General features: G+C 40.3%; 1 protein-coding gene across 1 annotated transcript in view; it reads right to left on the bottom strand.

Annotated features, from left to right (window-relative positions):
- Window positions 1-12,753, bottom strand: part of ZNF804B (zinc finger protein 804B) — a 220,675-nt gene extending 207,922 nt beyond the window's left edge. Inside the window, exon 1 of the mRNA XM_059486177.1 lies at window positions 12,586-12,753. Coding sequence (XP_059342160.1) covers window positions 12,586-12,738 — 153 coding nt within the window. The 5' untranslated portion in view covers window positions 12,739-12,753. The remainder of the gene's footprint in view (window positions 1-12,585) is intronic.
- Between the last annotated feature and the right edge of the window lie 8,641 nt (window positions 12,754-21,394).

Raw genomic sequence — 21,394 nt, 5'->3', positions numbered from 1 at the left:
TGATTTTTGTGTGTATTTTACTAAGATCTGGTTTATTTCAACCAGAAATCTGGATCCTACAAATCCTGCTATGAGGATAAGGAATGTGGCAGCAAGTTCTGAGTCAAACTGTGTTATCTCAGGGAAATGTGCAAATCAAAGATGTGCTCCATAAAGAGAAAGGTGTTATATTAACTGCTTGAATGCCTTTGCTACAGCAGTATGGTTTGTATTTAACCAGCATTGTTTGTGTTTCAGAAGTACAGAAAAGACATCATTTATAGAGTCCGGCAAAAATATACAAGGTTTTATGTTTGGAGCACAGTTGCATTTTCCTTCTAATTGAAATTCTGTGACTGAATCACAGTGATGCTTCTGCCCTGGAGGTCCGAGCAACTAGTATTCACTAACTTTAGCCACATTACTTACTAAACAAAATCTAAATAAAATCTCAGGACCAAATCCTGCTGGCATAAAACAGCCTTAGAAAATGTAATCAATTTAACAGATTGGTTTACACCAGCTAAAATACTACCCTGAATAGTCCCTATGCATGTCTGCTTTCTGTGAATTTTAAGAATTCTTGAAGAAACTACAAAAAATACTCCAAGAAGCTCATTATGATTCACCAGTACTCTCTCATGTGCTCTTTGTCTTTGAAGTTTGCTGCCTGAATGGTGAAGCTGAACTTTCTCTCCTCCAGTCAGCATATGCATATCACATTTACTGGGACTGCTCCTGTCAGGAGCACAGCACAGATTTGTCATGGGATTTGTGAGGAAATCCACCTGCTTCATCTGATCCAACCACCAGAGTGCTGTCAGGAGATCCAGCCACTACCCTTCAATCCTCAGAAGTCCCAACACCCCAGGACACTGTCCTATTTTCTGCAAAGCTGGATGGAGCTGGAGCCCAGGCTGCACTTAGTCTGGTAACTGAACACGGACATAGGCTCAAGCACTAGTGGTGCCATCAATTCTGATTTTTTCACAATGCTTCCCAACAAAATTTTTACTTGTGACACCCACCGTTCTCTCAAAGCACAGTTACAGTTTTGGGAACAACAATGTCTGAGAGGTTTGCCCTAGAGGTGGCTAGCAGTTCCATACACGGGTACGATTTCAAAGCCAGTTAAAAAAAGGAGGCTTTTACCTGTCACTGAGCAGCTCATCAGTGCTGTAAAAGTCTCTTGGAGTTGAAACTGCAGCAATGTCAACGTTTCTGCCCTATCCTAGTTCCCAAACTCTCTCCAGGAAATGTTTGGGGCAGTGCTACTTGTTGAACAGCACAAACATACTGGAAGCAACACTCACAGTTCCATTGTTTAGCTGATTAAGCTCCAATGCCTGGCACAGTCCCTGGTGCTGTTTACTAATGCACACACACTGCCTTTGAGGATCTGATCCTCAGTGCTTTCTGTAGCAAACTCATTTACTTTGCAATTAACCTCCCTGTTCACACTGACTATCCCTGTTCATTCCTCTCACCAGTCACTTCTGAAAGCAGTCCTCTCTCTCCATGCCTGCCAGCTGTAGTGCCCATGGCTCTCTGTTCACTGTCCTTCAGAGCAGAGGCAAGGATCCACATTTTTGTTGTTTGCTCTCCTCACTGCACAACTGCAGTACTAAATCACTGTATTTGAGGGCTCGTTCTTAATATGCAGATCTTATCAAAATATATTAGTACCATCAAGTAGAAAATTGACACCTTTATGTTCCTTCAGATATCACATATCCTTTTTAACTCTGTGAGAGACTTGAACCCTACAATTTATCCTATAGTATACTGTAATCAGGAGCATCAATCTTTTTAAGGCTGTCTGATGTCTAATGCCTGCAGTCACCATCCTTATTAGCCAGAGGTTAGAGGAATAAACATAGAGAAGTACTCTTACAATGATAAAAAGGAACATTTTCTTTCTAATCATATAACTTGAGCAGACATGCCTTTTTCTGTAGGAAGAGGCTCAGAAGTCTTTGAGTATTTAAAACACTTCAGCATAAGGTGCTACAATTACTTAATCAGTTATTACTCTTAAAAGGCCATCAGGAAGCTCGTTAGGATTTCTTAATGGCTCCCAGGCGAGCAGAAGGTCAAGATCTGAACTTTACCTGAGCAGACATAGGAAGAAAGGCTGTCAGTGATTCATCAGTTCATGGTGATCTCACATGCTGATTATTTTGCTATGCTTGGGGGCATGGTTTGGGGTAGCTTGGGGTTGCTGAGTTTGGGATTTTTTTTCTTTTTTTTTTTAATTGAAGTTTACTGCCTGGTACAGTAATAAATCACAGCAGTTAAAATAGTTTTATAAATTATATATTTCAAGCACTTTTTGAATCATAATTTTGTTCTTCAAAAGTGCTAGTCAGAACATCAGGGAAAAATATTACTACAAGACATGTTTTGGGAAATATTTGGGATCAGGAACTGTATTTCGGTAGAGGGAAAAGGTGTTCAATGTCCTTATTACTGAAGTTACAGATGAACTTCAGATTTAATAAGAAAGGCCTTGAAAACTGTTTATCCACTGGAATATTTCTAAGTGTACATAATCAGTAATCCTCATTTGCTATAGCTTAAAAAGCAAGTCTTCGAGAACACACAGTGGAAACAAAACATTTTTTCTGTAGATTTTAAGCACATTTTTCTGCCTTTGGTCTTTATTGACTGTGAAGATTATGCCAGTTCTGTTAAGTCATTCTGTAAACTTATTTAAATCCCTTTCAAGGAAAGGAATTTTCTAACTTCTTTCAATTTGCTGTTTATAATGGTCTTGACTGATGAAAGCTGTCATATATGCAAATCAATATAAACATTTAAAGGCTGATTCCACAACCCACAGAAATCAAATTCAATCACCTGAAACCTCAGTGATTCTGTAAGGTGAAGAAATAACAATATAAACAGCAGATAGCTGTCAAAAGAAAAAAAAGAACTCAATGAATTTATTTTCTCTATTATTCTTTCCCCATTAAAAGCAATAACATGGCATATGGATACAACCTTCTATTTCAAGTCATCATATCTTCTTTATATAATAAAAAGCCCAGCGCACAGATTTATGAATGTAGCCAAAATGAAAGGCATACATTTATCCACCAAGTGTTATCATTTTCAAACAAGACATGTCCTCTAGGGAATATATTTGAAGGCCTTTTTTTATTCATTTTTTGGGAAGGGTTTACTTTTGAGATAAATAACCAGAATATTAGATCTGTATTTTTGAAGTTTAACTTATAAAAGATGCTTATTATAATGCTAAGCAATAAAGCATATCTATTGGGCAGTATATATACATAATAAGAATCTCCTGTTGCACATGGTATAGAATGCACTGGTTATAAACAGGTCTTCAGCAGAAGATGAACAAAGTATAAAATCAGTGAGTTTATATATTCAATACTTATTTCAATGTAATTTTTGGTTTATAGGATATGAATACATCTGCATCAAAGAACACAAATCTGATTTTTCCATTATTAGTCATCACAAAAATTTATCACTCACTCCCAGAAAATGAGCTTTTTAAAAGTGATGCTTATTTGTGAATAAGAAGTGTCTCCAACACTACCTCTCCTTATATTGCCTCTTTTCTGTATTTAATAGCCAAGGATGTATTTATCATTCAAATGAAAATTGAAATCTTTGCATGTAGTACCAACCTGATTTTTCTTCATTGGTTGGTCTGACTAAACTATTTTTTCATATGGGTTTTGCCATCTTTAAAGTGAAGTAAGTGTATATTGAAACATCACAACAGGGAAAAAATGCCAGTGTCCATCCTGTAGATGTATACAACAAAGCAGCCTTGGACTTCTCTACAGGAAGAGCAGTAGTACAGCTTTGTAAGGACAGCAGTTAAGCATTCAGACAGCTTGGAGAAGCTGCATATGTACTCAGTGACATTTATGGGATGCTTATTTATTATTTGGTACACACAAACTACTTGCATGCACATCACCTTGTGAGTTTGTTCCCTCTGGGGACCTACACGATGATGTTTTTTAGTTTCTTTTCCTGAACTAGTGCTCAGTAGCTGTGGGACAGATTCTGGTCTGTGTCCATCAGACCAGGCAGCCACTCCCTGTGTCAGGACACCTCCATGCCTCAGCTGCTGTTTGGCACAGACCTGCAGCCACGAGGGTTGTGGGAACCCTGGATATTGTGTTCCTACACCGTAATTCCTCCCAGCACAGAGCAGCCCCAGTGCAGCATCTGGAAGCCAGCAGAGCCTTGCCCAAGCTGAGGAATCCTTGTTATCACCCAGTCCATGGACCACTCACCTCAGCCAGCATTTTGACCCAACATTCACCTAGCAACAAATGCAAGAACCCTGCAGAGTCATTCTCTACCTGCAGTGCCTCACCAGAGGCTTCTTGCAATCAAAGGCTGCTCAAGGGCAGGCTCGATACATCAAGATCGTAACTGTTTTTTAAGGGTTTAAGGGTGTAAGGGTTTTTTAGTGTCTAACAAAGGGTGGCATAAACATACACATTCTGCTTCTTCTTAGGTCTCCCAGCAAAATCCATGGTCAGAGCTTACACACCTCACAGAAGTCATACTTAAACTGAAAATGTGATGATTAGCACAGAAAAACGAAGACTGGTTTACATGAACAACTTGGACTGGTTACTTCTGGAACCCATAAAGCTAATGAAATTAGAGCTATAAATATCTGAATATGAGAACTTTTCTTTGAAAAAAATACTTAGAACACCTTAATAACTATTAGAATTTGCATTTCTAGCAGACCCTCTGATCATAATATTCATACAGGTTTCATTTATAATTTTAAACCCAAAATATAATCTAGAAAATATTTTGCTATCAAAGGGTGTATTTTAGGGAATTCTCTTCTTACACTTCCCAATCTAGTTTCTCAAGCCTTCCTCACATGTTGCAGTCTAGGTTGGAAATGAAGGCTGCAGATTTACAGCTGATTACAACTGAGAATGTTCTCAAAGACACCAAATACAGCTCTCCAGTTCAGTTTGAGCAGAATATTGATAGAATATTTCTGTTGACACAAAAGCACTAAATCTGTTTTAGAATATGTTCCAAGGAAAACATCAATTGAAAAATTGATATCAACTAGAGTTGATTAATGTATGAATTGTTTCAGAGCTGCATGCAATCCTCCAGCTATAGTTCTATTTCTTTACTTGAACCAGCTTGCCAATTATCATTATGCATAACTATGAAACTGGGACAAAATTTTGATGATGTTTACATCTTATCTAGTATGCACATAAATTTAGTCTAGTATTTAAAAAAAAAAAAAAAAGAAAAAAGGAAAACCTGTCATTGAAGTGCCTTATGACTGGGCACAGAACAATACGTTCTGCACAGTGAAGAGCATCTTCAGGTATGTGTACCTACCCCATGACTAATCCTGATAATGGAGCCCTGCAGTTTATTGTACAAGACAAGGAGTAATGTGTGCCCACACAAAATACAGAAATCCAGGACTGAATTTTAGATATCTGGCTTTAATATTGCAGTAGCTATATCACCTATGCAGATTATCAACATAAATCAAATCATTTTAGGACTGTTCATTCAGAGTTTGGAAGGTTCAAAGGCTAAGAGCAGAGCAGTTTGGATCTTCAAAAAGCAGTGCTTACAACTGTCAGTGTGGATGCTAAAAAGTTCTCTTAAAGGTCTTCTTATTGCTATTCAGATATGTTTATATGCATAGACTGCTACATGCACATATGTTTACAAAATGACTAATTCTCCAGTGAGCACTGCTTAATTCTTTGGAGGGTCAAACTGGATTTTAATGGTGCTGCATGTTATGTTGGGAATTCTGGTTCCTGCAAGTGCATGCATGAATCTGTGCTTCTTTTTAGCATTAACTTAATGTTGTAATAAATTTCATTTGACCTTTTATGTAAATTATTCCTAATCCAGTTTTTTACCATGGTAGGTGTACAAAACTTAGATAGTGAGATCCTAACTCTTGAACTCTAAAAGAGGGTCCACACCTTCTGCTGTGTTTTGTAACAAATGTGATACACTGCTTTTCACAGATAGACACATAAAGTAGTAAAACTAAGCCTTTCACAGTGGGATTTTAAAATTAAAGCACTTCAGCATGCAGATAAAAACACTTTGAATGTCTTTATTTTTCCCCACAGAAAAGTCAACATATTCCCTAGGACAAGTGAGTAAAATTAACTTTGCCAGTAATGATTGAGTCTTCTAAAGTGATTAGTTGTGACATAATAAAAAGACTTATTGGAGTTTCTTCATGTTAAATGCAAAAAGAAAAAAAAAAAACAAAAAAAAAACAAAAACAAAGCAAAACAAACAACAAAAAGCCAACTCAAACCAAACCAACCAACCAACAAAACCCTAAAACAAAAAGCAAACAAAAAACTAACACAAAACAAAAAACCCCCCACAAAAATAACAACAAAAAAAATCAACCAAAAAAACCCAACACAAAAAAAGAACACACCCACAAAAAAATGCCCAAACTAAAAAGCCCCAAGCCTTGCAGCCCAAGGCAATACAGTTCACTAGAAAAACTCAAGTAGGGAAAAGTGCCTACATTCTGTGCAGCCTTTAAAAGCTTTCTTTTGTTTCTCTGTTTAGGTGCTTTTTACAGGAGACTTTTGCAAAACTTTGGTAGTGAATAAGTAGATTCAGATGCTGAAATTTTTTTAACCACTGTTTTCAAGGAAGCTAATCTCACATGCAAGCATTTGCATAAGTCAAGTTACTCAGTTTATTTAGTTGTAAACTGGTCAAAACAAAGCATTCATTTAGACAGAGGAAGGAACTGGAGCATCCTCCCCAGCAAAGCCCGGCAAGTGCATACCATGGACAGCACACATGGGCAAGAGTCTAGAAAACAGGGCTGAACAGGCAGAGGAACAGCCCTTAATGCTTAGAGCCTGGGTAGCCCAAACCACCATCCAAGGGAGCACCTGTTTCACAATCACTAGGTCTCTACATTCACTTTCAAATTTGTACACAATTCAGAGTTAAAATAAATAAATAAAATAAGAAAACTCACTAAACTGCTCTGGGTGAGTAAAATGCATATGAACTGAAAGTGAGAATGTAAATGGATGTAATGGCAATAATTCTGGAACTAATGGACAAACAGGAATTGCCAAATGCAAAATAACAGAGAAACTGATCTGGGTTTACGGACCCAATTGAGGGACCAATAAAAATATTAGACTGCTGTAAAGGTGCTGTCAGACATAAAGCACCTGTTTAACATTCTTGCTAATTGTGGGTGAAGGAAATGGCCCCAGCAGAAATTGGTTGAAGATGATTAAATTTAATTGCAATGCTGTAATACAAAGTGCTACACATTCACTAAATTAGAATCAAAATTTCTCAGAAGTGATAGATTCCACAAAAACCAGGTTTAATACAAGAAATGAGCAGCAAGGCTACATGTGGCACAAAGGACATTTCCATTTTCTGAAAGGCTACATGTGGCACAAAGCACATTCCCATTTTCTGAAAGTTCTTTCTGCCTCTCACATGTTGCAGAATTGCACAAAAAGCACCATAATAGGAACCATGAAATCGGGAAATAAGGTCATTGTAAGGTGGAGTGTGGGCTGCAGGAATGCTCATATTCTCCAGCACAGTGGAGGCAGGAGGGCTGGTAGGAAACACTCTCAGCCCACTCTGGGACAAAAAGTGCCAGGAATCAATGAGATCAGAAACAGTTAGCAGGAGTGCCTGCCCTTGGTTTGTGTAAGGCAGATACCTCTGCAAGCCAGCTCCAAGCCTTCAGAAGAGTGCACAGAATCCCCCCTGGCAGGCAGCCACTGCTGCTGGAGGCAGCTGCCAGAGGCTTTTGGCACAGAAAAGTGAAAGTACAATTTTCCATCTTCTTTACCATTTCTCCCTTTTTTTCTTTCCCACAAAATTTTGTTAGTGCAGTTGGGGTTTTTCCCCCCTTTCCTTTTGTAGGATTATTTATTAGAGTTGCTGATTTATTATCAACCCCTTTAGACTCTATTTCCTAACTTAAATTTTACTTTTCATGCATTTTCCTAGTAATGCTGCAGCATACCCTTCCTGTCTGCTTTCAGTGCTGTGGAGAGTGCAGTCACAGTGCTAAAGGATGCAGTCAGAAATGCACAGGTTGTTTGGTCTTCCAGTAATCACCCAGGTATCTGGTGGCTCCTCCTTTAACCTGCTGTCACCTAAGCCATATTTCACATGGTACACATGCACCATGTCTAGCCTTTAAATTGCTTTCTGACAACTGTGCCTGGCACGTGTTTGCCACTGGCTGGTGGCAAACACAATACTGTCCCTTTGTGGCAGACTTGGTTATGCCTGTGTTTCTAGCACTGATCTCAGGCAGGCAGAGACAGCTGCCCATGCCATGTCCCTCCTGTTCTCTATTTACAGTCATTCAGTCCTCAGGCTCACTTAGGTTTTCAAAGTTATATTTGCTTTAGTGCTAAAACAACTTGCTTATGGCTCAGTATCAACTAAAGCATCATTATTTCCAAGTACCTGCAATGTACTTAATTAGAACTGCTGGAGCAGCCTCTGGACATGGGGTGAGAGCTGTGCTTTTTTAAAGGTAACTCTGTGTAACAGAGAAGCCTTTCCTGCCCCCCAAAATCCAAAGAACTCAGGCAAGCACCGAGTGCAAGGGAGCAGCTGCTTGACAGCTTTATTTGAAAACAGCTCAGAGAAGTACATGAAAAATACTGTATTCAGCTGAAGCTGCAGGGAACAACGGAAGAAAAATAATTAGCCAAGTCAGAAATTGGCTAAGGCACTGGGTCTTCTGAGCCTTCTATTTCCTTCAAAATACAAAGGGATCTTTAAATACTGAGTAGCAAACGAGACTTTGTTTATATCTTATCTTAAAAAGCCGCAGGAAGAACAGTGTACCCTAATAACATCCTTGGCTTAGAAATGATTCAGAAGCAAGGGGGCCATCTGCTGAATTCCCAGTACCATTTTCTGCTGCATCCTGGAAGTTCCTTTAAAAGTTTTGCAGGCAAGTCCTTTTCAGTGCCAGCTTTGCCACGCTTGTGAAGCACGGCAGTAAAAGTGTGACAGCATTATCTATCCTGACTTCAAAAAGTAAAACCAGTACACTGATCAATGTAATCTATTCAGGACTCAAAAATCCTATCATCACTCTGAAGTGTAAGCAATATCTCTGTATCATAATGAACTTCCTTAAACAGCAATTTTCAGAGACAGAAAATTTGCTCATAATATGCTCCTGAATATAACTTTTCACATAAAATATAAAAGCTTAAAGCACAGAATCAGCTGTGCTTTAAAATGATCAGCTTCTTTCATTGGCTTACTGTCCATTATCCTTAGTAATGTTGGCATCATGTTCAAACTCAGCATTTCCTTCCCCATGTAACTCCATCAGACTCCACTGATAAAGGGTTTACTGGTGACTGCTTCTAATTCCACTCTTTCTGAATTCATCACTACTAACTTCACAATATTCACAGCTAGTCCCTTCTCCAATATGTAAAAGTGGGCAAAGCAAGGTTAAATTTTTAAAGGATTTGATGACAACATCACGACAAATTCATTACATTCCCGAAGTATGTTATCCTTGTAGTTCTATATATCTTGTTCTCATTCAAACTGCTACAACTAAAGGTCTCTCTGCATACCAGGAAGAAGGACCAGAATTGTTTCTGGTACAATAATAGCAAAGTATGCTAATAAATACTACATAAACACCCAGACTGAAAAAATCCTTGTTCATAAAACCATGAAATTTGATAAAGGTATTTATAAAATTCACCACTGTTCTCATTTCTTAAAGCATAGCCTTAAGTCTACTGACATTTCATGGTCTGTTAATACAGAACACTTTAAATATAGAAAGGTACATATTATCCATTAAAGGCTACATAGACTCATGCATAAGATCACTCATAGTGTACAAAGAGAAGATTGTTTAATGGTACAAATGATAAAATCAAATCTTCAAGGCTGCTTCCAATTCAACATTTTAAAAATGACTGCAAGACATAACTTGTATCTTTCAAAGTTATAATCAGGAGGGATTGAATAAAAGCACAGCACATGGAATACAAATAAATGCCACTTGCCTAAGACTTCCTTCTTAAGAAAGAGGCCTCAAGTTTAACTCAATAAATGGAGAGTTTGCATTGTGTGGGGCATTTTTTCATGTTTAAAACAATTTTACTACCTCAGTCAATACTAAATCTCAATATGTATGACTCCCACACCCATAATGCACAACGTATCCAGGTGGTGGCTTTTGCTATCCCCTGTTACCAACTTTATGCACACTGATAAGAAAGAGGGATATGGTCTGGAAAGTTATAAATTTGTAGGCACATGCAGATTACTCACTGCTTTCAGTATTTAATAGCAAACTATTACCCTCTGTGCCAACTGAGCATCCTTTATTTATCTCCTAAAATCTGAACTTCCGTATTAAAATATGAAAATAGTCTATATAAACCAATAGTAATTTCAAAATATCAAACACATGAAAAAATTACAGAGCTACAGTTACCGAACATTACTAAAACTTTATCATGCACTCATGAGCTGTCCAACACTCCCTCTCCAAAGACCTTAGCCTATGACCTCAAAAGCCTGACTAGCTTCAAAAAGTTGCCCCAAAAAAAAAGCAGAAGAAAACAAAGAAAAAATTAAAAAAAAAAAAATATATGTAAAGAAATAAAATTTTCCCTCAAGAATTCAGAATGAAAGCTAAGGATTGCTAAAATTCAGTCCTTTCTGTAGAAATGGCCCCAAAATATATAAAACAGCAACTCCTGGTAATACAAATTTAGGAAACAAGATGTTCTGTCTTAGTGAAAAGTAATACAAAGTGCCCTTGCTACTTTTTTCAAACTTTGGAAAAATCACATGAAAGAGCATTTCTAAACAGTGAAAGAGGCTTGAGATTAATTTTCAACTTCATAGCTTTTTCCCTTTTCCACTAAACCCTAGATGGTTGGCTTAAGACTAAGATGGTTCAATGTAAAACAAAATCTTTTAAAAAAATACACCTTTAAAGAATAAGGAACGTGAATTTTCATTGGTCTTCTTCTTTGTTACTTACACATTAACAAAAATTGCTCTCACCCAGTAGCAGGACTATGACTAATTATTAGTGGATCTGTGTTTAAAACGATGATTTGTTAGTGGAGTCAGACAAATTTATTTCATGAAGTATTTAGATGGAGAGGAGTGGTGTGCATACTCACTAGGCAGTTAAAAAGGGAAAGAAATTGGAAAGTGAAGGATTTGGAACATAATATTCAGAGGACAGATCTTCCCAGGCTTCTGATACTACTCAGCTTGAATATCAGTTGTTTGAATTCTACTAAATCAGAAGTATTTACAATCAAGCTTGTTCCCATTTTACATCTTTGAGATCTTTTTTCCATTTGACCTAATTTCAAACAGAGATCTCAGTAAATGCTGCCTGCATTTCAGGGGGTTCCACACACAGAGGTGGAAAGTGGATGAGCTCCATGGGTCAAAGACCACAAACGCAGCTCAGCCAATGACTGATGGATGATACCTGAGGCTCAGTTGTGTTACTCTGCACACGACAGGCACAGCTGCACACGGGGAGAACTTGCAGGCGCTCTATCAGAGTGCTAGTGCACAACACAAAAGGGATTTTGGAAGCACAGTGAAATATGTGTAATTTTTGGAAGTCAAGAAAGAGAAAGCAGACTTTAGTTCCCGTAAGGTATTTAGGGTGCAGGTGTGTGGCACAACCTGGCATTGCCGATGCTCAGGGAATCCCACCGGCAGGCTCACCTGTCCCTGGTACCCGTGCAGGGCAGGCCAGGCGGATGGCAGCTCCGTGCCCCTCCGTGTGTCACACACCGACAGCGGGCACAGGGAGAGTTCGGTGGCGGCCACGGGGGCGATTCCGGTGCCGCAGCCACGGCGGAGCAGAGGCAGCGGGGCATGGTCGCACCCGGGCACCTGCGCGCTGCCCCCGGCACCGCTGCCCCGGCAGCACAGGACTCCCGCTCCCCCACGAAACGCCTTGGGCGACTCACGGACACCGTCTAGGCTAGCTCGACGGGTCTGCAGTCTCCGCAGGACGCCCCAAACTTCCCGCGTGTCCTACCTAGACGTCGGTCTAAACAGGTAGTTCACAACGCGCCTTAGACAAACTCGCGAGTGCATTTTTTGGCACACGAATCCACGAGAACGATCGCTTCCCTCCTCCGCCGCGTCAAAACCTTGGACAAGGTACTAAACCGCGACACCTGGAGCCGACACGGCGCCTTCCCCTCTACCAGCCTCCAACTTCTCACCAAAGCATCAGAAATTGACCTCTCCCTGGGTACGAGCCCGAGACGCGGATAACCCCACGGATAACCCCACGGATAACCCCAGCGAAGCCGTACCCCCCCACCCCCGCCCCACTGCCGAGCGCCAGCACCGCCCCCAGCCCCGTCCCCGCGGCCACTCGCAGGCGGCCGCCGACGGAGAAACTTTTCCGAGGCGCCCGGCGAGGCAGCGCCCACACCGGGGCCCCGCAGAGCGGCACCGAGCCGGCGCCCACGCCCCGCGCCCCCCGCAGCCGCGCCGGCCGCCCCCAGCGTGGGCATCCGCCCGCACCGCTCCTACCGTGCGGGGGACAAGTGAGGGAGGGGGCGAGGAGGTGGCAGTTACCGGCGAGCGAGCGCCGTTCTTGCAGAGCGGTCCCCTGAAGACGCCTTTGATACCGCGGTAGTGCCCGTTGCTGAGGTGCCGGGAGCTGATGACCAGATAGCACGCCATGCGGGCCCCCCGGACGGGCGGGAGCGGGGCGGGAGCGCAGCCCGGCTCCTCCGCGGCGGCGGTGCGACCTCCGCCGGAGCAGAAGCCCGCATGAAGGAGCGGGCGGAACCGCAGCAGCGATCTCCCCGCTCCCGTCTCATCCAGCGCCCGGGTGAGCGCTGCCAGCAGCAGGACGCACTGAAGGCGGCGGCAGCCGGAGCACATCTGAGAGAGCGCGGAGGCCAGTCCGCATGCTGCTCCGCGGGTGGGAGACGGGCCGGCGAGAAGAAGGGCAGAGCGCAACTTGCACAGTCCGCCGCCGCTACGGCCCTTCCTCCTCTCCCTCCTCCCGCTCCCGCTCAGACCAGGCCACCCGCAGCCGACATCCGGAGGGGAGTTTCTCGGCGGCAGCTGGAGCGGCGGCTGCTCCCCATGGCTGTCCCCAGCGCCGGGCTGGGCGGTGATGCAGCCGGCACGGTCCCCGCCGCTCCCGCACGGCCGCCGCAGTCGGCGCTGCGCCTCGCCTCACCTCCGCCGGCGGGGGGGGGGAGGCGGTGCGAGGGGGGCGGAGTAGGGGTAGGGCCGGAGCGGGGGCGGCCCCGGCTGGGAGGACATTGCCCCTCGCCGCCTCGGGGAGGGAGCAACGCCGGCAACCCCGGGCGGAGCGGCTGGGAACGCGGGGGAAGGCAGGGAGTGCTCTGACCGCCCTCCTTCTCTTCGCCCAACTTTCCCGTCCTCGATGTCGGCAGGTAACGTCCCTTCCCCGCCCGCCTCCGGCTGCGCTTCCACCTGTCCCCGGCATCCCCCGGCCCTCCTTCTCCTCCGCTGTCCCGCGGGCTGTCCCGGGCAGGGGACGTGCGCGCCGCGGGCGCTCGGCATCCATCGCGGTGCTGGCCGGGAGCGCGGGCTGGCCCCGGACTGCGGCGGGGCTGAGCGCAGCTGCTCCCTGCATGGACCCCGCTCCATCGCCCCCCTCAAAGCGCGTGAGTTTAGGTGCGTGGCGGCATTTACCACCTCAGTGATTTACAGAATCGCAGGTATGAAAATCTTCCCCCGGTAAATAGCTGGAACACCTCGTTCCTCTCCCCTTCTGCAAGACGGAGGTGCGAGGTGCCTCGGACCCACTTGTGCAGACTCAGTTTTTTCTCATCGGGTCACAAGTATCATGTCTGCTCTGCTGCTTGCTAAGTCGATAAAATAAATCAATAAATCACACAGCCTTAGTATTCACTTGCAGATCATTCATTTCTTCGAAGTAGATTGCTTTAAACTGTAGATAAGAATTGTTTCAGTTTTTTCACTTAATCTCCTAAAAGCATATGCTTTCAGTTATTTAATGAATGAAACTGATAAACCACAAACATTCTAATTTTAGATTCTCAAGAGCTTTTTTTCTATGAACCTAATGAAAATAAAAGGAAAATCTCACACAATCCACCAAACTGATAAAGAGACTATGACAAATCAAATGTTATTTTTTTGACTGTTTATGTAACTTGGTGTTGTACACTCCTAGTATGGAGCATTGTATAGTGTTTCACATACCATATGGTTTTACTACATGTGTGTATATGTACCTATATACAAATTGTCAAATATATTATTATGTATTTTATTAATAAATATATTAACACTGTTATAAATAAAACATAATAATTCTGAATTTTGAATCACTAAAGGTGGAAGTAATATATTAAGAATGTCCATATGTTAACCATCTTACAGTGTTTTGCAATGTAAAAAACTTTTAGACAGGGGTCAAATTAAGCTGGTAAAATTTAGGTGTGAAATAAATGAAAGGACTTGGCTCTTTGCATTATGTGTGGTTGAGCTGTGAGACTCCTGTCAAAGGGTGTTGTGGATCATAGATTAAACAGTCCCATGAAACAGTACAGATCAGGCTTTGAAGCCTGGTAATAATACAATGCCTGTAAAAGACCTCTGAAGGACTTTTCTGAAGGAAGAAATTGCATTGTAGAGTTTGAGAAATTGTGATACTGTACTGATTAAAAAAAAGTAGTCCACTGTTAATTTGGTGGTGAAAAAGGAGCTTTTATGATATCCTCCTACAAGTCACAGAAGTCACAGCTATGTGAGTGACTTGAAATTTATTCTTGTTGGCATATATATATTTTCAGTTCTTCCTGAAATAATTCCTCTGCAAGCCTGTTAAAGATAAAAGTATTATCTTCACTTTGAATTCTGGTCTGCAGCTTAACTTTCTGACTCTGTACTGAATATGTATCTGGAAGTAAAGACAAGCACCTTTTCTCTTTGGCAATGAAATGAACTTCCAAAAACTTTGCTTCTCTATGATGCAGCTGTTGTTTCCTAGAATAGAAACAGAATGAGAATTTACATCTCATCTCAACCACTTGCATAGAGGTCTCTGTTCCTTTTCTGTTGAGAAGAGACATGAGAAGTCCTTTGCTCCATGAGGCTGCTGGTGCACTGTTAAAGGTGAGGCAGAGGGTACAAAAGCCCCAGGCCATGTGCAGAGGCTGGAGGTGCATGGTGCTGTGTTGCAGCCACGTGGTCAGACTGGCCATGTCACCTGCAGAGGAGGTTCAGCACAAACTGAAATGGTGCAAGGGCTTTGCTGTAGATTTAAAGGGCACTACTTTCCTCTTTAAACTTACAGAGTCTTCCCCAGCTCATTTACTAGTATTGTGCAAAACAGAATTTATTTTCCCCTGAGTAGACTGCACCGTATTCATTTTATCCTGCTGAGGAGGATGATGTGCTCAATTGACCCTGCTGTGAAAAGTAGAAGTCATTTTGGGCTCCCTTCACTTTGCAAACTCAGGGGAATAGTTACTGTGACCACTAATCTAATTTATAAATAATCTGTAGGATGCAAGCCTGAGAAAATGAGATTAAGTGTTGTCAAATTGAACAGTTAGTTATTAATTATGTCACTCCCTGAACGTTCCCCAAAGTCTCTGGAGATGCAGCGCCTTCTTGTCTTTCATCACAGGTCAAGTAGAAATATGAGCCTTAACTATTACTACTTTCATCTGGGTGCAATCCTTCGCTGCCTTAGATCCCATAAAGTAATTTTCAGCTGAGCACAGAGGATGTAAAATACTACCTTTCAGAACATTATGCTTTCTTTGCAGAAGTGCAAGTGACTTTTCAAGATGCAAGGAAGTAAGAGAAGCAGGCCAGCTGTCACTGAGAAATGATGATTAGAATAATGGAAGGTTCTCCAGTTCATCTATCCTCTCAGTTTACAAACTTTTTTATTATTAATAAAGATTACTTAGCATTTATTGTGCCCCCCCAAAAATAAGCATTTTCTAATTACTCTTTGTAGGGATTGTCCTTATTGCACAATGCAGTGTCTAAATTAAATATCCATTCTAGATATGAGGATTCTAGTTCTGATATAAATGTTCTCTAAATAGACCATCCGAACTATATTAATGCAGTCATATTTTTAATGGTTGAAATAATTCATATGTTTCTTTGCAGCATTACACAGTACTGTGTAGACATAGCCATTAAACCTTGTCTGCCTTGTGAATTTTATTTAAATTGTAATTCAAGTGTTGCTCCTGATCTGAGTTCCACCTGCACACATAGTCCATTAAACTGATATTCTCTGCTGTATAGATAAAAACTACAGTTAGCAGGATTTGCCAGCTGCTAACCTAAGCATTCCTCACTGTGGGTCCAGGCTAGATCTGCTTAAAGGCCTGAGTTCCAAAATGTTTTCCACAATCCCTCTGGTGTGCCTAGAAAGAACAAAGACAACCTTCGCCATGCCTCCAGATATGAGAAAATTCAGAGTGCAAAGCATCTTCTGGCACTACACCTCTAGAAATTTTACTTTCACAAGCAAACAAGGACAGAAGGTGTGTAGACACACAGCTTGAGCACTGTTTCACAGTCTGATTATTCTCACTTAAGTTAACACGTTTTCCAATATAGAAGAACCCAAATTAACCCTGCAGTAAAAACACTCTAATACGGATGTGATTTTTACAGGTCTTCCCTGCAGTAGAGGGGGGAGGGAAGGAAGAGGGGGAAATCAACATCTTGGCAAGGCAATTCAGGTGTGAAAACACACAATCAGGTTCCTGAAGTAACAGAAAGATCTTAGTAACGTTACAGTTTTGGACATAAAGGAGATTTTAAAGCTGTCAATTAAGTCCTGGAAATACATGTGCAGATCTTTGGATTATAATGGCCTAAACTAAATTTCCTTTCACTCTGTTTCCCTAAACCATGCATCCAGCCTCTCACTCCTCTCCATTGTAGTGATCCATAGATGCAGCTAATTCCTCTGGGTTCACATGAAAAGTGACATCCTGCCCCACTGAAACCAGTGACACTTTTGAGGTTGACAGAATCAGAGTTTCCTCAGAGACATTCAACTTTTAAGCATGTTGATGTATAGTAAAAAACCTAAAATGTATGATTACATTGGTTGTCCTGTTATTCTACTTAAATAAATCATCTAATATCCCAAAAGAGTCATAATTATTTGAAAGTGAGAACCGTATATTAGAAATAGTCAACGTTTCTGTGGCTCACATGAATAAATTTTAGTCTGAATGTTTAATTTATTTTTCTTAGTGAACCGTATTTTGGGGAACATTTTATGAAGTTTCATTCTGGTGAATGTAAAAAATACAAGGTAAGCTGGTCTGCACAAAGGTTTGTTTTGTTTTCAGTGAAATGGCAGCTTCAAACCTCTGTTCTTTTTTTCCCCAGAATTCTAAAATACAGCAATTATATTTTTTCCTGAAATAAGTAATAGAAAGATCTTCTTTGTATCTATTTCATTAGTTAATTTAGGGTATTTTAGTCCTTTTTTATTTTATTCTATTTGAAGCAATCAGAACACTGCTTATCCAAAAATCTTTAATCCCAGGCTGACTATTTTAACCTAAACAGTTACATTTGTCTTTCAAATCACTTATGTAAGCAGCTTTCTGTTACGCAGAAAGTTGAATCTGTCAAAGTTTATATGCTTAAAGCATTGATGTTTAAGTTATTCTACTCTCTAGTCTGTGCAGAATCAATGGACACCTTTGTACTCTGGATGGAGCTTTTTGGAACACCTTAAGTGCTGAGCAGTCACTTTATAGTCCACAGCTTGCTATTAATTCTGCAGGCAGCAAGTACAGCATGGTGGTCAAACCAAAGTGTGTGTGTCTACATCAGTGAGGAGCAGTAAATCATGCCCTACTTTCCCTATAGGCTCCTGCACCACTGGTTTTAGGGAAGTCATATAGTTGAAGAAGAATCTCATTCTCACTCATGATTCATCCTTACTCTAACTTTACTTAGATACACCTTTTACGTGACATTCAGCAGCCCCTCTGTATTACTTTCTCTATCACTAAAAAAACAATATCATGTTTCCTATGGAGATATTGTGAGAATTACTCAATACTGTTACTGCAGTCATAAAGAGGAATGCTAAGTATTACTAGTACTGGGCTATCAGGAAAACTGCTAATTTCCTGATCAGTTAAAATATGCAATAAATCTATTATTTTCAGAAGGCTTCTGGACATGCCATTCACTTAAATTCATTGATCACTTTTGCGAATAGGACATTACCCTGAATTAACAAAAGCTCAGTATCTGCAGAGTATCTTTCCAGTGATGTAAATACATGTTCCATTGTCTATTCAGATATAGTATCCATTAGTTTATTATTGTTAGCTTTATTCTTCACCTATATTAGGATGGATATAGATGGATATAGAAAGAACAATGACAAGTAGCTATTTTATGAAAATTAGCAGAACACCAATTCTATTTTAGTAGCAAATCCTTTTCTTCAGGCAGATGATATATGGAAGAGATGAAGATGTAGCAGTGTGTTCATACACTTGCCAATTTATTATGTTTGCATAAATATTTAATACATCAACCTCTTTCTAAAGGAAAAATATGGTTTGCATTTCCAATCTTGTAGTTTTGTTAGATTTTCTTTCTGTTAAATCCTATCAAAACTTTAATTAAATGCTAGACATCCACAAGACAGGTGATTTATGGTTTCTGTTGCTTGTTGATGGTCATCAGACAGATCTCCTGAGGTTAGCACTGTATATGCTAGTGGCTTTAAAATCTAAAAGGTGAGTAAAGTTACTTCATTTTTGTTATTAGGGATCAGAATTTAATATTAACTGAAAAAAAGATACCTTGATTTTTTTTTTTAAATCATGTAAAGTGATAGAAAATACTGACTAAACTCTCCAAAGTTACCCGTGCTATCCACAGCCCATGAAGATGCTAGCATATGCTTCAGCCATAGATACATTAGTTTCAATAACTAATATAACCACAGCTGTCAATCCCTTTTCCAACTCACACTCATTTAATTTAAGGAGAGCTCCAAGGACAACAGTAATGAAGCAGCCAAGAAACAGGAGAGGATGTTCATCGCAAATAAGTGATGAAGGCAGTGGTTATTTCAAGTGGTTATTTCCATTATTCCCAGTACTGTCTGCAAAAGTATTTTATCTTACACTTCCATAAGTAACACTGTTTCATGCTTGACCTGCTGTGTACGAATTCACACAACACCTCAGTGATATCCACAGACAATTCCAGCTGGGCAGGTTGCTATCACCCTTTTGTCTGGTGCTAACATTGCCATAAGTCACCCAGAGACTGTCAACACATACGTGTTACTTTCTAATCTGGCTGCCTCTTCAGCCTTTGAAATCTATCAATTGGCATAAGATCATGCAGAGTTTACAAAGGACTCTCAAGTCACATTTTTCAAGAGAAAAACTCAAATTGCTTTTTACAAAGTAAAAGAGAATTCCCTTTTCCTTGGGAAAAGAGGGTCAAGGAGGAATTTTGAGATGTCACACAAATTTGATAAAGATCAGTGATCTGGGAGCTCTATACATTCTGATAATAAGAAGTAAGTGGCAAGTAACTACAACTATCTTCTCCATGTAGAGGGCCACTTAGTATGGTAGTTCACTAAGCCGTTCCAGATACAAAAAAATAAAAGGAGAAAGCAACACTTTTGCATAACTTCATAAAAATAAAATATATATATAAGTTCTGCTTTCTAAGAAATAAATAGATGTAAGTTCTGCTGAACTGCCAGCAATAAAATCATTGTTTTTTATTTATATATATATATATATATACACATATATTTTTATCTATATTACATATGGATTATTTTTATAGATATATAAATGTGTCTAGTGTCCATATATTAATGGAATAATACAGATATTTAAAAGCTTTAAATGTCAACACCTATACCAACTTATTTCAATGCTGTTTTTCTTTTTCCCCACTTCAGCAAAGTGACAATTTATTCTATTATTTTAGGGAGCTTAGTGACAGGCAAGTGATTTAGCAGTCTTCAGCAAAGCAGTACAGAGCTTGAGTCTGAGCTGTTCACACCCACTGTACTACCCAAGGTATCTCAGATCTTCATGCTTCCATGCACTGCCACAGGATCACCCTGTTAGTTCTGAGCATATCCTGTTGCCAGTGTTTCATCATCTGTCCACATTAATACTTCAGCAGGCAACCTTTAAAAATGCTCTAAAAAAATGACATGAAAGGAGCAGGAGAAATTTCAAACTGACAGCATTTGTCAGCTGGAATCCTCTGGAACTCAGGAGTCAGTCCCTCATGTTATTAGGTATCTATGAAGCAACAGTACTTTTTAAGACCAACGCCTACATACTTTCTCTAAAATACACAAATACTAAGGAGTTTTTGAGTGTGTTATGGCCTATTTTTGTTCCGTAATAAGTTTAAATATTTCAAGAATTCTGTAAAATTCATCCAAGCAGTAGCAAATTTCCTTTGTATCTTAAGGAAAATGGCTAATACTGTTGTAATCACACGAATTTTAGTGATAATTAATAATAGAGAAAGGAAATATGCAGTAAAATCAAATATGCACTAAAATCATTTCTTTGTAAAAAGCTAGCAAAAGAATTGTACATGTCCTTCTTCCCCCATGGTGTCTCCTAAGCTGTCTCAGGGGCTTGCTGGCACCTGCAGAGGTATGGATGTCATCTGATTTCTCCAAAGTATGGTATCTAGCAAATTGCTTATGGCCAAAAATGTCAGAGTTCTCTATGCAGAAGTAAAATAGATGTTTGTTTCAAATATAAATTCAGTCTCTATTTTTGCAGTCATTTGGTGTTCTAATTATAACAATCTAATTTGTAAACAACACATGCTGAGGTTTGGCAGTGAATTTCTGATGAAACACAGAGTACAAATTTTAATTACATACAGTTCTAATACAGTGAGCACTGCAGCATTTCTGTCATCTTTGAAATGGTAACAAAATGTAAAAAAAGTTTTTTGAAATATGAGCATGAAGGTAATGAGATCAATAAATGTCAGCTAGAAAAAATAATCACAACTCTAGAGACTCACTAACCTTTCTACAAATTCCAGAAATAATAGACTAGCCTGGATGAAGAATCTTTAACAATGGGAAACAGACACCATTATAAGGGGGAAGCAAGCCAAAGACTGCTGAATAATACCAAAGCATTGCTTTTTAAGTAAATGAGAGAAAAACATTATTTTTGCTTTTCCTCCTGTGATCCTCACCAGTGCACTTTCTTTCGCACCTTCTGTTTTTGAGAGTGAAATACAATACAAACACATACGTAAACCCAGAGCACAAATGTGAAATGCGGCATCAAGTGCAGAAAGTGAT

Source organism: Ammospiza nelsoni, chromosome 1, assembly GCF_027579445.1.
Source record: "Ammospiza nelsoni isolate bAmmNel1 chromosome 1, bAmmNel1.pri, whole genome shotgun sequence".
Classification (NCBI taxonomy): domain Eukaryota; kingdom Metazoa; phylum Chordata; class Aves; order Passeriformes; family Passerellidae; genus Ammospiza; species Ammospiza nelsoni.
Note: the sequence above shows the minus strand (reverse complement) of the source record. Positions and strands in the feature narration are given on the sequence as shown.